General features: G+C 37.7%; 1 protein-coding gene across 1 annotated transcript in view; it reads right to left on the reverse strand.

Moving 5' to 3' along the window:
• The window catches only part of THSD7B (thrombospondin type 1 domain containing 7B), a 370,637-nt gene that overhangs the window by 188,792 nt on the left and 168,226 nt on the right, over nt 1-13,619 (reverse strand). Inside the window, exon 6 of the mRNA XM_074910342.1 lies at nt 10,611-10,777. Coding sequence (XP_074766443.1) covers nt 10,611-10,777 — 167 coding nt within the window. The remainder of the gene's footprint in view (nt 1-10,610; nt 10,778-13,619) is intronic.

Here is a 13,619-nt window from a genome sequence, read left to right on the forward strand (position 1 = left end):
AGTTTACTCTACCATGGTATTACCAAGACCTCATTAATTTCTATAGCTACTGAGTTTGCTTTATCCTAGTTTTTATTTTTCATGTCTATTTTTCTTTGCTTCCATCCATAGAGTTGGCTTGAAATGAATTTATAAAAATATGCTAAATATATGAGTAATCTTTTTCTGATATTTTACCATTTTCTTTAAAATGAATCACTTGAAGTAAAACACAACTTTTTTTTTTTTTCAAACACAAGACTTCAGTACTCAACATCCCAATAAATTTTGATTTGCACATCCTGAAACTGAGACTTCAGACCAATATCAGTGCTTATGATTCCAGCTAATCAGAATAACAGGATTAAACAACAGATGTGATTTAATTCTAAGCTGCAAGATAATATGTTAGCAAAATAAGTCCATTTTCTGAATGATTTCTGAGACACTGTAAGGCCTTTGACATGTTCATTTAGAGATTACAACAAGGTGGCATAAATCCAATTCACCTGAATGCTGACATAAACAGACCTTTTCTAAAGACCTTGCAAGTGAAGTGACAGACAGAATGAGATAAATATTAGAGTTTTAAGGATAAGAGTATTTATTTTACCAAGAAGTCTCATGCATGGCTTAACCTGCCTTTCAGCATCAAGCTTGGCAAAACTGTATCATTTTTTGAGAGTTCACTTGAAGAAATGAAAAGAAATAAAATTGAGTGCAGACGGTCAACCGAAGGAGTACAGTCCTGTCCTCTGTTCTAACTCAAGGTGCCATTGTTAGCAATGGCTCTTTCCTCCTCACTGATTTTTAGAGTGTTTCTACGTTGCATTTAACTATTTAACTGTGGAAGACACTAGACAAAGAAGGTTGGTTCTCCTGCCTTGAAAACAAACCATCTACATCCAGTGGTGCCTAGGGTGTTTTAAATTGGTATTGGATAAAAGAAAAACAAGAAAAATCGATTACAAAAAGTTAAAGGGACAGGTTTCTGTTGTGAGGCTGACTCTTTCCTGTTCTGCAGGAAATCCCTGCCTTCCTCTCCTTGCTCCTCTTCCTCCCTCGGGCTGCTTCCCTATTTAATTCTAGCACTGGGAGCTTTTTCCCCAGGACCAACATCCTACTTGTCTCTGGAATAAGACTGCTTGTTTAGCCGCCTCCTTAAGTAATTCTATATATTCTGTAAAATGTAAATGAGAAAATACACAGACTATTCCAATCAAATATCCAAATATATTCTAGGTCTGTGCCAGCTTATAACTCAATCTACACTGACTACAATCCTCCAGTGTAAATCTTCAGGAATAAGACAAGACCAAAAAGAAACAAGCTGCATTAATAAATGCATATACAATACCATCTTCTTCCAAAACCAGGCAGGCATGAAGAGCCACAATTTGCAGCACGATAGCCAGAGTGACTGGATGGACCAGCAGGGTCCTCTCTAAAAGAGTTTCATCTCTTCTTCAGCCATTTGATTGACAACTCTGATTTCCATCAGTTTTATTTAAAAACATGATGTAATTTTTTATAGCTGCTCTTTCATACTATAACAAACATTTTCTTTGTTTTTTTCTTTTTTAAATGAACTATAAGGTGTTTTCTGTGAGCCTTTTAAAACCAAAATTCTCACACAAGCAGTCTCCAGAAAGGTACAGACAGCCTGGCTGGGGATGCCCTATTCGGGAAAAAAAAACATTATGCCTATAATAAATTAACACAGCTTCTAGGACCGCCTTTACATACCGGATAGCCTCCTGATTTTGCTCAATAATTGACTCTGTAATGGCATTTTCTTATATTCATATAGAAAAAGTGGGGTTTGTGTAATTATTTCCCTCGGAAATTAGCCACTTTTGGGGAAAGGCAGAAGCCAGGGAAGAGAAGAGTGGGAGGGGGAGGCAATATCTCTGATTCAAGTAGCAGCTTATTTATTACACTTGTTCGTACCTTTTAAAATCCTGTGTTCCTCCCAAACTATAGAACAAACTTGAAAAAGCAATCAAGTACTAATCTGGGAGCCTCTGAAACATTGCACATTTCTATAGCTGTTATATTGAATCTATCCTTTATAAATGCGACTACAGCTGTTCCCAGCACCAGTGTCTGCCTCAAGTTTGAATTTTACTATTTGCTGTTATTTTCAGGTTATTGCTACCAGCAGGAGATAATAAATTGGGTTCTAAAGTATCTTGTTTCCCTATATATTTTTATACTGAGGTAGTGATTTGGAGGAAGAGTAGAAGAAGAAATCAGTTCTGATACGATTATTTTCATAATGTAATTTTAAGCCAATAAATAAGTTATCTGTGAATATGGTCACATGGACACATACTTGCAGGCATACATACCAACACTATGTTAAAAAGCGATGATGACCAGACAGAGGGGAAAAATGTATAGGATGGCATTTTGGTTGCAATGATTCCTTTCAGATTTAGCTTTTCAACTCATCAGGAGGTAAATAACACTTTTTTTTCCTGGACCTTTACTTCATTTACCTTTTACAATGAATAAACAAGCATTTCTGATATTAACACCTGAATGAGACATTTCTAAATATCACTAACATATCTGAAACACATGCAAAGAACATCATGACTGTTTCTTATATAACGGTGCAGCCATATTTTAGCTAATATTCAATTCTCAAGGCAATAAATCCAGATGTTTCTCATATCTTTTGGCAAAACTAAGCCAAATTAATGATTGCCAGCATATATGAAAAGGGATGGCATATCTTTGTGAAATTTCTTACTGCCTTTGCCAGGACTTAAAACCAAAGACACCTGGATCAATACAAAGGGAAATTACTTGAGAAAATCACAAAGGAGCGAGTTGTGTTATAAAAACACCTACATGTGTAAAACATAATAGGGATAAACCCAGCACAGCATCTGTAATTTCTCTAACCTGTTTTTTTATAGCAAAAAAAATTAGACAAAGGAGAAGTGGTGAATGTAATTTAACTAGCCTGGAAACGATGCCAACACTAGTCTGGTGCATCCCTTCATTAGGAAAGTCTAATGCACCCCATGCCTGATGGAAAGGGTTCCTTTATGCTTTTAAGGAGAATCAATTATTTTTGAAGCCACAAGGCACAAAGTTGAAGTCCTATTTTCAATTAAAATCTATTTAATAGACAAGAAACAAAGTATGAATAGAAGGCTAATCACAGCATGGAAGAGGGTTAATAGCGGATTGCCAAGAGCAACAACGGTTTAATGTATTTCAGAACAATAAAGATCCTCACAATTTTATTAAAGTGACATAGACTATTAGCACTCCATGGAATAAAAAGTTTCCCTGTGTCCATATCCTCTGCTGTATGACAGAATCCTGATCCCAACTGGGATTGTGTTGTTTCACTACAGCAGAATTTGTAGAAATTATTGACGGAAACCACAGATCTGGCAAAAATTCAGGGTGAGCATGGGGGTTCCTACAGCAGTCACATGGATGAGCAGACCAGAGGTGACAAGTCATTAAGAGTGTCCAGGAAAAACAGTGGAGACAATGGGATGCCAGTAAAGGCAATGATGAGCAGGAAAAAAAAAGGATTCTGCAGCATATTTGAACCTTGTTGGCTGTTATCCAGAAAAGGCAACCAGATTCTGGAAATCACTGGGACACATGGGCAGAGAGAGTGAGAGGAGCCACAAGGAAAACGGGAAAAAACCCAAAGGTGGGCATACACTTCATGAAAGCCTCTTGAAGAGTGTGAACTTTGCCCATTGCTAAGTTTAGTGTTCATTCAACAGGAAAGAGCACCAAAGAGCAGAAATCCCTTCTGTGAATGCCCCATCACTGCAGGAGTCCTGACACCATGAGAAAAGCACCATTATGGATGTGTCTATGACACTGGGACATGGTACAGGTGGCCCAAAGCTAAGCTAGTGACACACTAAGATAGCTGGACCCAGAAAGCAGCAGGGCTGCTCCATGCAGAGCTGGCCCAAGTTCACAAGCTTGACTTATCCTGAATGTCTCCTGTTCCAAAAGCAGCCCTGCCACCACTGGCTTCATTGTCTCTCCCCAGTGTCCCAGTTTGTGGCAGCCTCGTACGTACAAATCCTTTTATTTTTTCATCTGACTCAACATTATTGTTTGAACACAATGCCGCTCCCTGTCCTCATAACAACAGGACAAAATTACTAGAACAAACTGTCACTCTTTTGAATAAAATTAATCTAGTTCTAGTGGCAGAAAATAATGACAATAATACAAATGCAATTAAAATCTTAGCTTTCAAAGATAAAACCCTGAACTAAAACCTAGTATCTCATGTGAACTGACTGGGCAGCATATTATTTGCTGCATACCAAAGCCAGCTATATAAATAAAAGTATTTATAAAGAGATAAATATTTCATGGTCATATCAGATAGCTTGTTGATAATAACAGGCAAGTTCTTTATAAGGCACCTTTTAGAAGGAACACTTCTTTCACTGTCAAAGTCTTTATCCATTGTTCTCTTCATTTTACTTTAATTAGTTTCTAGACATGAAGGAACTGAAAATATTACACCTCTAATAGACATTAGGGAAAATGTTTTCTTCCCTAATGGACTCAAACTAAAATTTCTGAAATACACATTTAAACACTACTGTCAAGCACTGCAACGATCTGAATAAAACCATTTCCTCTCTTGCTTCTAAAGGGTTTCCCCTGAAGAAGCCAGCTGTTACATATTTATTTTTCCATTATGTGAGTTGTATCTCATAAATTCTGCTCGGCATTTGGTGAGCTTACAGATCAATAACTCGGCATCCCAGCAATATAAATCTGATGCAGGCTTGCCTGGCTATATTTTACACTTCAGAGATGTATTTCTCATCTTTTCAAGCCAGTTCAGTCATTCCAATGATAAATAACTAGTTTGGGACAAGAGGGATCCTTAGAGGGGTGGTTCTTCCACCTGAGAACATGGTTTCTGTGATTCAGGTCAACTAAGCCTCAGGCTGGAAGCTCCTGTTGCTGTACCACCAGCCAGCTGAACAAAGCTTTTTTCACACCACTGCTGACCATCAGTCCTCTCCCCCTCTATGGACCTAGTCAAGTGTTCTCATTACTAATATATTCTAACCCATTCCTACTCAATTTCATAAACCAGACAAGGACAACAGGATTTAAACATCAAAGTCCCTAAATTCTAATTTCAGTAGAATAAATCAATCTTCTCTTTCCTGCAGTTTCACCAGCATAAATCTGAAAAAAAACCCACTGTGCATTTAATATAGGGCTCATACTCCACACAAGGTTCATATTCATTCCAGCAGCGCATACCCTGCTCCAACTCCTACAGGCAGCTTATCTCCATCAGCACAGTTTTCTTCTCAATAAATATGCAGGATGGTAACAGCCATAAATGACAACAGCCTGCACAACCAACTTTCTGTCTCTAAAGAGTCAGACCTGGTGGCTCCCAGGACAGCTGGCACCCAAAGGAATTATGGCATGTTCCAACAGCACTCTTCTTGTGAGAAATACATCTAAATTCACTGGTATTTCTGTCTTCCTGAAAGTACTTCCATAGTTTATTGAACAGATGCCACATGTACCAATTTAAAACACTAATCCCCCAGAAGACACGCATCGGAAGATCATGATTCAGAGCAGAACAAAGAACTTGCAGGGAAAAAAATGTGGCACCCTCATTAGGAAAGAGAGCGTACAGAGCAATGAAGGCAAAAAATGCATATTTTGGAGCTAAAAAAGACAAAAGAGCAGAAAGAAAGGGATAAGAATAAATACAGAATAACACAAGATATGAATGAAAGGTGTCATCAAATTCATCTCTGTGCAACTCCAAGGAGGCATCAATTTCTGGAAAATAAAATATAGTGCCAAAACATCTCTCATATGGGAATTAAGAATAGTCTGAAAAGTTCACTCATCAGATAAGAAAGGATAGGGCATTTTTGTCTATCAGAAGCAGGGAGAAAGCTCAACATTTTGTGGAAAACGAGAAAGGCTAAAGGCTATAAAATTATAATTTTGAGATTCATATAAGTAGGACTTACATGAAAGCACAGGAAAACACTTTCACTTTTGGACCATTTGAGGATCCTGACAGTAAAGTGGCTTTATGACAAAAACACATACGGGAATACACACAAGAATGAATCAGAAGGTAACCATTAGACCTTAAAAAGGTACTTGTCCTAAGTCTTGAATTGTAAATAGACTAAAGGAGTTTTTGTTGCTACAGCTGGTGACACACAAATTTACCAAAAAAAAAAAAATCTCATATAAAATTAATCAGGTGGAATCGCATCCTAAAAATAAAGCAAAAATGGGTATAGGCTGGTGAACTACGGTGAAAGAAGTAAAAAAAAAAAATTGTCTACTAACATGTGACACCTCTCAAAGGAACAACGGGTATAAAAGTAATAAAGATTTCTGTAAGAAATAGTTTTGCAGGCTAACACTAAAAGGTATCCAAGAATAAGAAGGCACAACCACCTCACATACCTGCTACTGAAACCAAGATCAAATAAAAATAAATATATGGAGACAAATATGATGGAGACACTCATTAAGCAAAAAAATTGCAAACAAAACTTTAGAACCTTGTACAGGTATGAGAATTTAATGTGGATTTTCAGGTGGAAAATAACAAAGATTAAGGAGATACGAAACTGCAATGATTTGCAGGTGAGATGGTAATAAGAGATACATTTTATTAGCCAAGTTTACTATGCTAGGTAAACAATAAAGAAGATTCAAGGAAGAAAAGCATTTTGCAAAGGTCTTTTCAGTCCTGTAATTAAAACTTAAGCAGACAGGCTCCAAAACACATTATAAGAAAATTCTGAAAGTGAGAGGTAAATTGGATCTCATTCAAACAAGTAGAAAAGAAAAAATGTCAAGATATATAAGGCACAACTTCTACGAAAGAATGACAGGGCAGGCACATCCCTAGTTAGAAAGCTACAGAAAATATGGAGAGAACAGCATCCCAGTCACTAGGGACAGTAGGTAATTAGTTCAGAGAAGAGAAGAGACACTTCTGGAGAATTTTATAAGGGATGCCATCCCCCAGACTACTGATAAAGAGTTATAGTCTCTAGATAAATTCAAAAAGCAAAATTTAATTAGAAAACAAAAGGATACTCCCTGGCCTTCAGGAGAGAAGGTAAAAAATTCCTGAGGAAGAAGATTAAATGTAGGAACCTCCTATGTTTATTAACTGTTTGAACATAAACACAGACACCATCCCCAGACTCTAAGAAGAATTTTAATTCCCATATTATTGAACTTATTTATCGTGATTGAGAGGAGAGTTGCATTGCCAAACAAGGAGATTTCATAAACTGATCATTGCATAATGTTCCTCCATATTTCCACCCAATGTCTTTTTTGTTGGTACACTGGGGTTTGTTAGTTAGTGATGTTCACCCAGACTGATGAAAATTTATTGTGGAAAAAAATTTAAGGCGGGAAAACACATTTCAGATAACATTTTATAAAATCAACAGTCACAAAAATCTTTTCTCAATCCAGAAAAGGCCACTTAGAGAAGAAAATGTGTGTCCCATGTTAGCAGTGTCTGGCTTTGAAAATAAGTTGAGATCTGCATTTCTGCTTTATTTAAAAGAGCTTCCATAAGCGTGAACAGATTTACATTAAAAAAAGAGGCACGAAGAAGGGTAAACATCACCACATCTACAGTTTGTTCCAGATGTGGGATGTCCAGAAACACAGATCAGGAAATATCCAGAGATGACGGGCAGAAAGGGCAGATTGGAGCTGTACCATGCTCACTTGCACATTCTATGCTACTTTTTGTGCAAAATTTGTTTCCTCCTTAAAAGCAACATCATTTCAAACACATAGATTTGCTGCTTCCATCTCTACATATCAAAAGAATAACAATAAACCTGAAGCATTAGATGACAACCTCTCTGTAAAAATTAAGCATTATAAATTTAAATGTGTTAAAAATCAATGAGATACTTAAAGAAAAAAAACCACAAGGATCTGTTTAGTGCTAATTATGTTAAAGTTCAGCCTAAATTAACAGAAGTCTCACAACTGAGTAGAGACATAGTGGACAGAATAGTTAACGTTAAAAACAGACCAGTCTCTCAACTTAGATGCCTATACATTGGCTTAGCTACATACACAGAAACACAAATATCTGAATGCCACAACACTTCACAAGTTTCTCAGATGTTCCCTGCCAGCTTCATCTAGATGTAAGAGGCTCAGAATGTGAGAATATTACAAAGGACTTCAAAGATTGGAAGACCTTCTGCCTCCAAATACTCATCACCCATGTTAAAACTATGGACTTCCTCCTTAAGACCTAAAAAAATATGTAACTTCACTTGGATCAAAACAGGAATTTCTTAGTTAGGCTACCTCTTAGGGGGAAAAAATGAAATCTCATCAATGTATTTCTGAAAGTAATACTTGAGTGAAAGTTTTTCATTTCCAGTATCTTCAAGTTGGAATTTTATAATCAAAATATAGAAAGATTTCAGCAGACTTAACCTTCCGAATAACTGATATAAAGGGACTCAAGTAAACAAGGGCTCCCTTTCTAAATATACACATTTTAATAAAAGAAGAAATAGATAGGAAGACTAAGCAAATGAGAAATGGGAGAGATATCCTTGGGGGATAAAAGAGCTTTGAGAAATATGTACAAATACATCACAGATGGTACCTTTCTCCAACTAGGATTCCAGATATTTTATCCAAGAATGCTGTTAGAGAGACCACGGGACAAAAATCTTCTTTCACATATGTCATTGGGCCTAGGTCCAGGCACTCATTGGAAGTAACCAGAAGAATAACAACAGTGATGGATGGTAATATCCTATTAGACTCGCTTGTTTGAGTCCTGAATGATCCCTTTAAGGACACTCAAGAGGTGAAAGAAAAATTACTGTACTTTTGATGGTAGCAATTAGACTCTATATTTGCTTATACATAGAAGGATTAACTTCCTTATCATCTCCCATTCCCTGAAAAAATGGTACAATAAAATATGAGATGCCCTAGTGAAGAATAAAAGTATTCTATCAGTTCACATTGCCAAAAAAGAGGTCAGAAAATGTGTCATTTCTTATTTATTCAAAGAACAAAACTTGATCAGCTAGTAAATGAAACACACTGAGCATTACTGGATAGGGAGAGATAATAGGAAAAGCTTTCCCTCTTTCTATTTACTGTCACTATTCTGACAATAGATGGGGTTCTCACTGTCTAAGGACTACTGCAAATCTGCACCACTGCCCTGGAACAGCAGTCATAATTTATACCTTGTACAATTGCTCTGCACGTTGGGTTTTTTTTTCAGTTGCCTATATGAACTTTTTTTAAAGAAAGGGTTAGAACTGTAAAAACAAGGAAGAGCTATGCCTGTGTTTTCTTTTTGTTGAGGGGAGGTCTTGCAATTCTTAAACTGAATTTTGAGCTGAACTTCGAACAAGGGAAAAACCTGCAGGTGATCACAGACTGGATATATAGCATCAATTTTGTAATGAATTATGTTGGTGTAAGGGTTTCACATGCACTACTCTAATCTTCTTGAGTAATTCACAATACTGGAAAAGAATGAAAAAGTGTGTATGATGTCAGTTAAACTTCCTGCTCACCAACTTGCTGTACAGTGGCTGCATGGATCACAGAAGTGGTCAGAAGGATGAAGACAGTCAAGAAATATTACACACCTCCCATCAACAGCACTTTTCTTACCTTGAAAGTCAGTGCATCACACACTTGTGCAGAACAACAGAGTAGGGTTTGTGTTGGGAGAGCAAAGTAGCACCAGATGTATGGGAGAGGTGAAGCACCAACTATGCATGGGCTGAGTACAGATTAAAACGGGTTTGGTTTTCTATAATCTCAGAGTCTTTGTGGGATGCTAGGACACACTGGGTGTCCAGAAAGCATTTGATTTGCCTTTGTAAGTAAATAAATCTAAGATATGATATTGTGTTCTTATTATCTTACATCTCTGCTCAAAACCATATTCTGCAAGAGCACTACATAGAGTAAATAAAACAGCCTAAGATGAATTATTCATCACGCATCTGTATCCACTCATTATTCTTCTAAAAGAAATATAACTCACTTCCAGAGTCCAAAAACTGTCTGACTGCTCAGAAGTTGTGACAATATTATTTTTGCTTTCCCCTTCAAATCACAAGAAAGATTGTGTATCAATCTGAAGCAGAGGCTAAAGCATACCCAGAATGGAGTGTGACATCTTTTTTTATACTCTAAACCAGGTCTAAAACCACAGATAAATGTATTCAGCTACCAAAGGGCTGGGCTACCTGATATATGAGAGGAAAAAAACTCAACTCCAGGAAAAATTTAGCTCCTTCATCCTTTGAAACCCACCCACACAAGTAACCTACAGAACTGGCAGCAATTCACCCCAAAAAGTTGTAAAAGTTGCCTGGTTCCTGGCAGTTGCTCAGGACGCTGAGGACCACGCTCTCCTGCTCCCTCTGATGCTGACTAACACTTCCCTGTACAAGCATGGATACAATGAGGGCATCAACTAGCTGAAGCCTACTAATGATTGCATGTTACTTTTTTTTCTTTCCCCCCCTTTCCTCTTACTCAGATCTACTTGGGCCAGACATTTCAGAATGACCCTTAGCATGTACCTTCCTTCAGTCGATGCATCCCAAGTTCCATGGTGATTTGGACACAGTAGACCTCCCGGGTTTGTATGCCACCTCCACACAGATCTACGTGCTTTGGGTAGCGAGGGTCCTCCTGGTAAAGAAGAGACACTTGGCAAGCTTTCCATTCAGAAGTCCTCCAGGCAAACCTTTGGAGACAAAAGAGAGCAAGTAAAACAAGTTTTTGAAAAGTTATGGGTGAGAGAGTGGTGCTTTATTAGATGATAAAATACAATTGTTCTAACCTTTACAGCAGCACTTCTCTATCCAAAACAGGGAATGCTTTGAAACATTTTGAATGGTAAATTTACAAGGGTTAAGTATTTGCTATTTGTCTGGAGTACTTGTGTAAAACTTTTCATAGAGCACTAATCTCCAAAGCATTCTGAAACACTAAATCATCCTGACAACACCTCTGAGCAGGATGCAAACAAAGAAGGAATGAATATTAAGAGGTTCGATTAAGTGCGAAAACTAGTTTTCAAACATGTGGCTCAAATCACTAAACCACCTCTCTCTGCCAAGGGCTGAAAGCCTCACTCGGAAATGCACTGAATAGGTAAAACCCTACATACATCAATGGAGCTCCAAGCACCAGGCAGCTTTTCTACAGGAGACAGTTTTATAAACACTTAGGGTACTACCAGTTTCTTCAAGGGATTGACTAAAGTAACTCAGCTCTCACTTTCCAGAAGTTGCGATACACAGAAAGCTCTAGTTAAAAATACTTTCATTCTCTATTCTGGTCACACCTAAAAAGCATTAATGGTTTTCAAGGAAGGATAACATTCTTGGGCACAGATAGCCGAATGCTGCACAACCATCACTGCGATGTACCAGCTTATGTGCCAGGAAGAACTTATTAAAACTATAGGGAAAACAGTATTGTGTATTGGTGTAAAACAAAGTTATTTCCCCATTGTGTCTGAAAATGTAGAGCATATTTCTAACACAACAGTTTTCACAGGCATAATTCATTTTGATTCACAGGTCACAGTATCGGCAGAGTAAATAAGAGCCCAAAGTCTTTCTTAGCTTCCTGAACGCAAATCTTAGGCAATATTGTTTTTATAACCAATCTGTTCACACTTCTGCTGCTTTATTCTTTTGCTCCTCTAAATTTCATAGTTTACTTTTTCCACACAATCTTTGGCTTTTGTGTAATGTAAACTATGTAAACTAATTTCCTTCTTTTATTCTCAGGACAAATGTTCTCTCCTCTTAAAACAGATCCATGGTTGTTAAAACTAGGTATGGTTGTTAATCTGCTGACTGATCACTGTATACTCAAGCACCATGGGGTGCCTCTGGAGAAAAAGCCTTTCATGTTGTAATTCTCCATAGCCAGTATCTGTTTCTGACTTCAGCTGTGGCAAGGAAACACGCATCTCAAAATTATATGAAAAATAAATAAATTAGCTTGCCTGAGCACACATCAATGTTCTCTTAACTTCTTATGTTGTAAATATGGCCATAAGAATGATTTCTAGCCACAGAGCATTTATGAATTTTGTAACATACTCATGGAAAACATTTGCGAATACTGCCAATTACTTTTAATTTACAGGTACTTTTCAGATGAGCTGTTGTGCTCTCTTTAATATACAGTTATCATGTGAAAATTTGGATACACTCACAGAGTTTATTACCAACAGAGAAAACAATTAAGAATACACTTTTCACATGACAAGCATAAAATACTTGAACTCCCACAACATATAAAGCAGAGCCATGATTTTTTTTTCTTCTAGTAGTTCCTTCTGGGAATTCCTAATCACATTTCTTGGGCCTGCAGCATTAAATGCAACCTTCCTCTTATCATAAAGGCAATGCAAAGGGCTCTTCATCAAACACCAGGTGAAGAGGATTCCTCCTCCACACCAGTTCAGGTCACTGTGCTCTTCAGGTCTACACTTTCAAAACCAGAAGCTTAAATATAGACCACACATCTTTCCACAGCCATCGAAATAGTTGTTTTAGGGAAGTATTTCTTAAAGTAATAAAGAAAAAATTATTATCACTATCTGGCTTAGATAGTCAGCTGTGAACTCGATGCTAAAGACTCATTTCCAGAGGTGTGAGCACCTGCTTCTCCTATTCAGTGTGAGCTGTGGGAGTTAACACCTACGAAAATTAGGCCATCAGTGATTAAAATTATGCAAAATAACTAAATCTGAGCTCAGAGATAATTAAACTTTATCAGTCCCTGAATCTAAAAAAAACCCACAACCTTTCAGATATTTCCACAGAGTAACTGGATACTGTGCTACACCGTGGAGCAGTCTTTAATGAACAGCTATCGGGTGCTCCAGCCAGTGCCTGCTCTACTGTGAGCAGCTTAAAACCTTGATTTTTCCCAGCCAGACACATCCTCAGCTGCCCAGAGTTTTCCAGTAACAAATCCTGACCCCCAAGCATTAGTTGTTTAAAAGGTACATGTTTTCAGGGCCACTATCAAGCCCACTACACCAGAAACATATCCAAGGGATTGCTATCCCACTGAGGGGGAAAACTAAGGTAAGACCTCTCCAGACAGATGCAGTGACCTCAGACAGCTTTGTGGCAGGCATTGCAGGGTTTTAAGCAGCGTGGCTGACACTTGGTATTAGTTTGCCCATCTATGGGCAACACTAAAGACAAGGAGAATTACATTACTTAACAATGAGAAACTGGCTGCGTAATCTTATTCATATTTAATCAGAAGCTTGTTAATAGCCATTAGCAAATAAAAACGAGATTACTGGCTGGCAAATACTTGGGGGTTTTTGTAACTTTGGCAATCTCAAACCAGTACTTGCAAATTATTAGCAATATCCACAGGGGGTTTACCATATGACTGTAATTTTTCCAATTGAAGGAGGATGACCAAAGCCACCAACGCCACTAGGGACATTCTGTTGTTAGAACAGACTGCACCAGAAACACAGCGTACCAGGCTTAAGCTAAGGGGCCAATACCATCCAGGCACCCCACTCACCACCCCAGAGGGTG

The sequence above is a fragment of the Athene noctua genome, chromosome 7 (genome assembly GCF_965140245.1).
Source record: "Athene noctua chromosome 7, bAthNoc1.hap1.1, whole genome shotgun sequence".
Classification (NCBI taxonomy): Eukaryota; Metazoa; Chordata; class Aves; order Strigiformes; family Strigidae; genus Athene; species Athene noctua.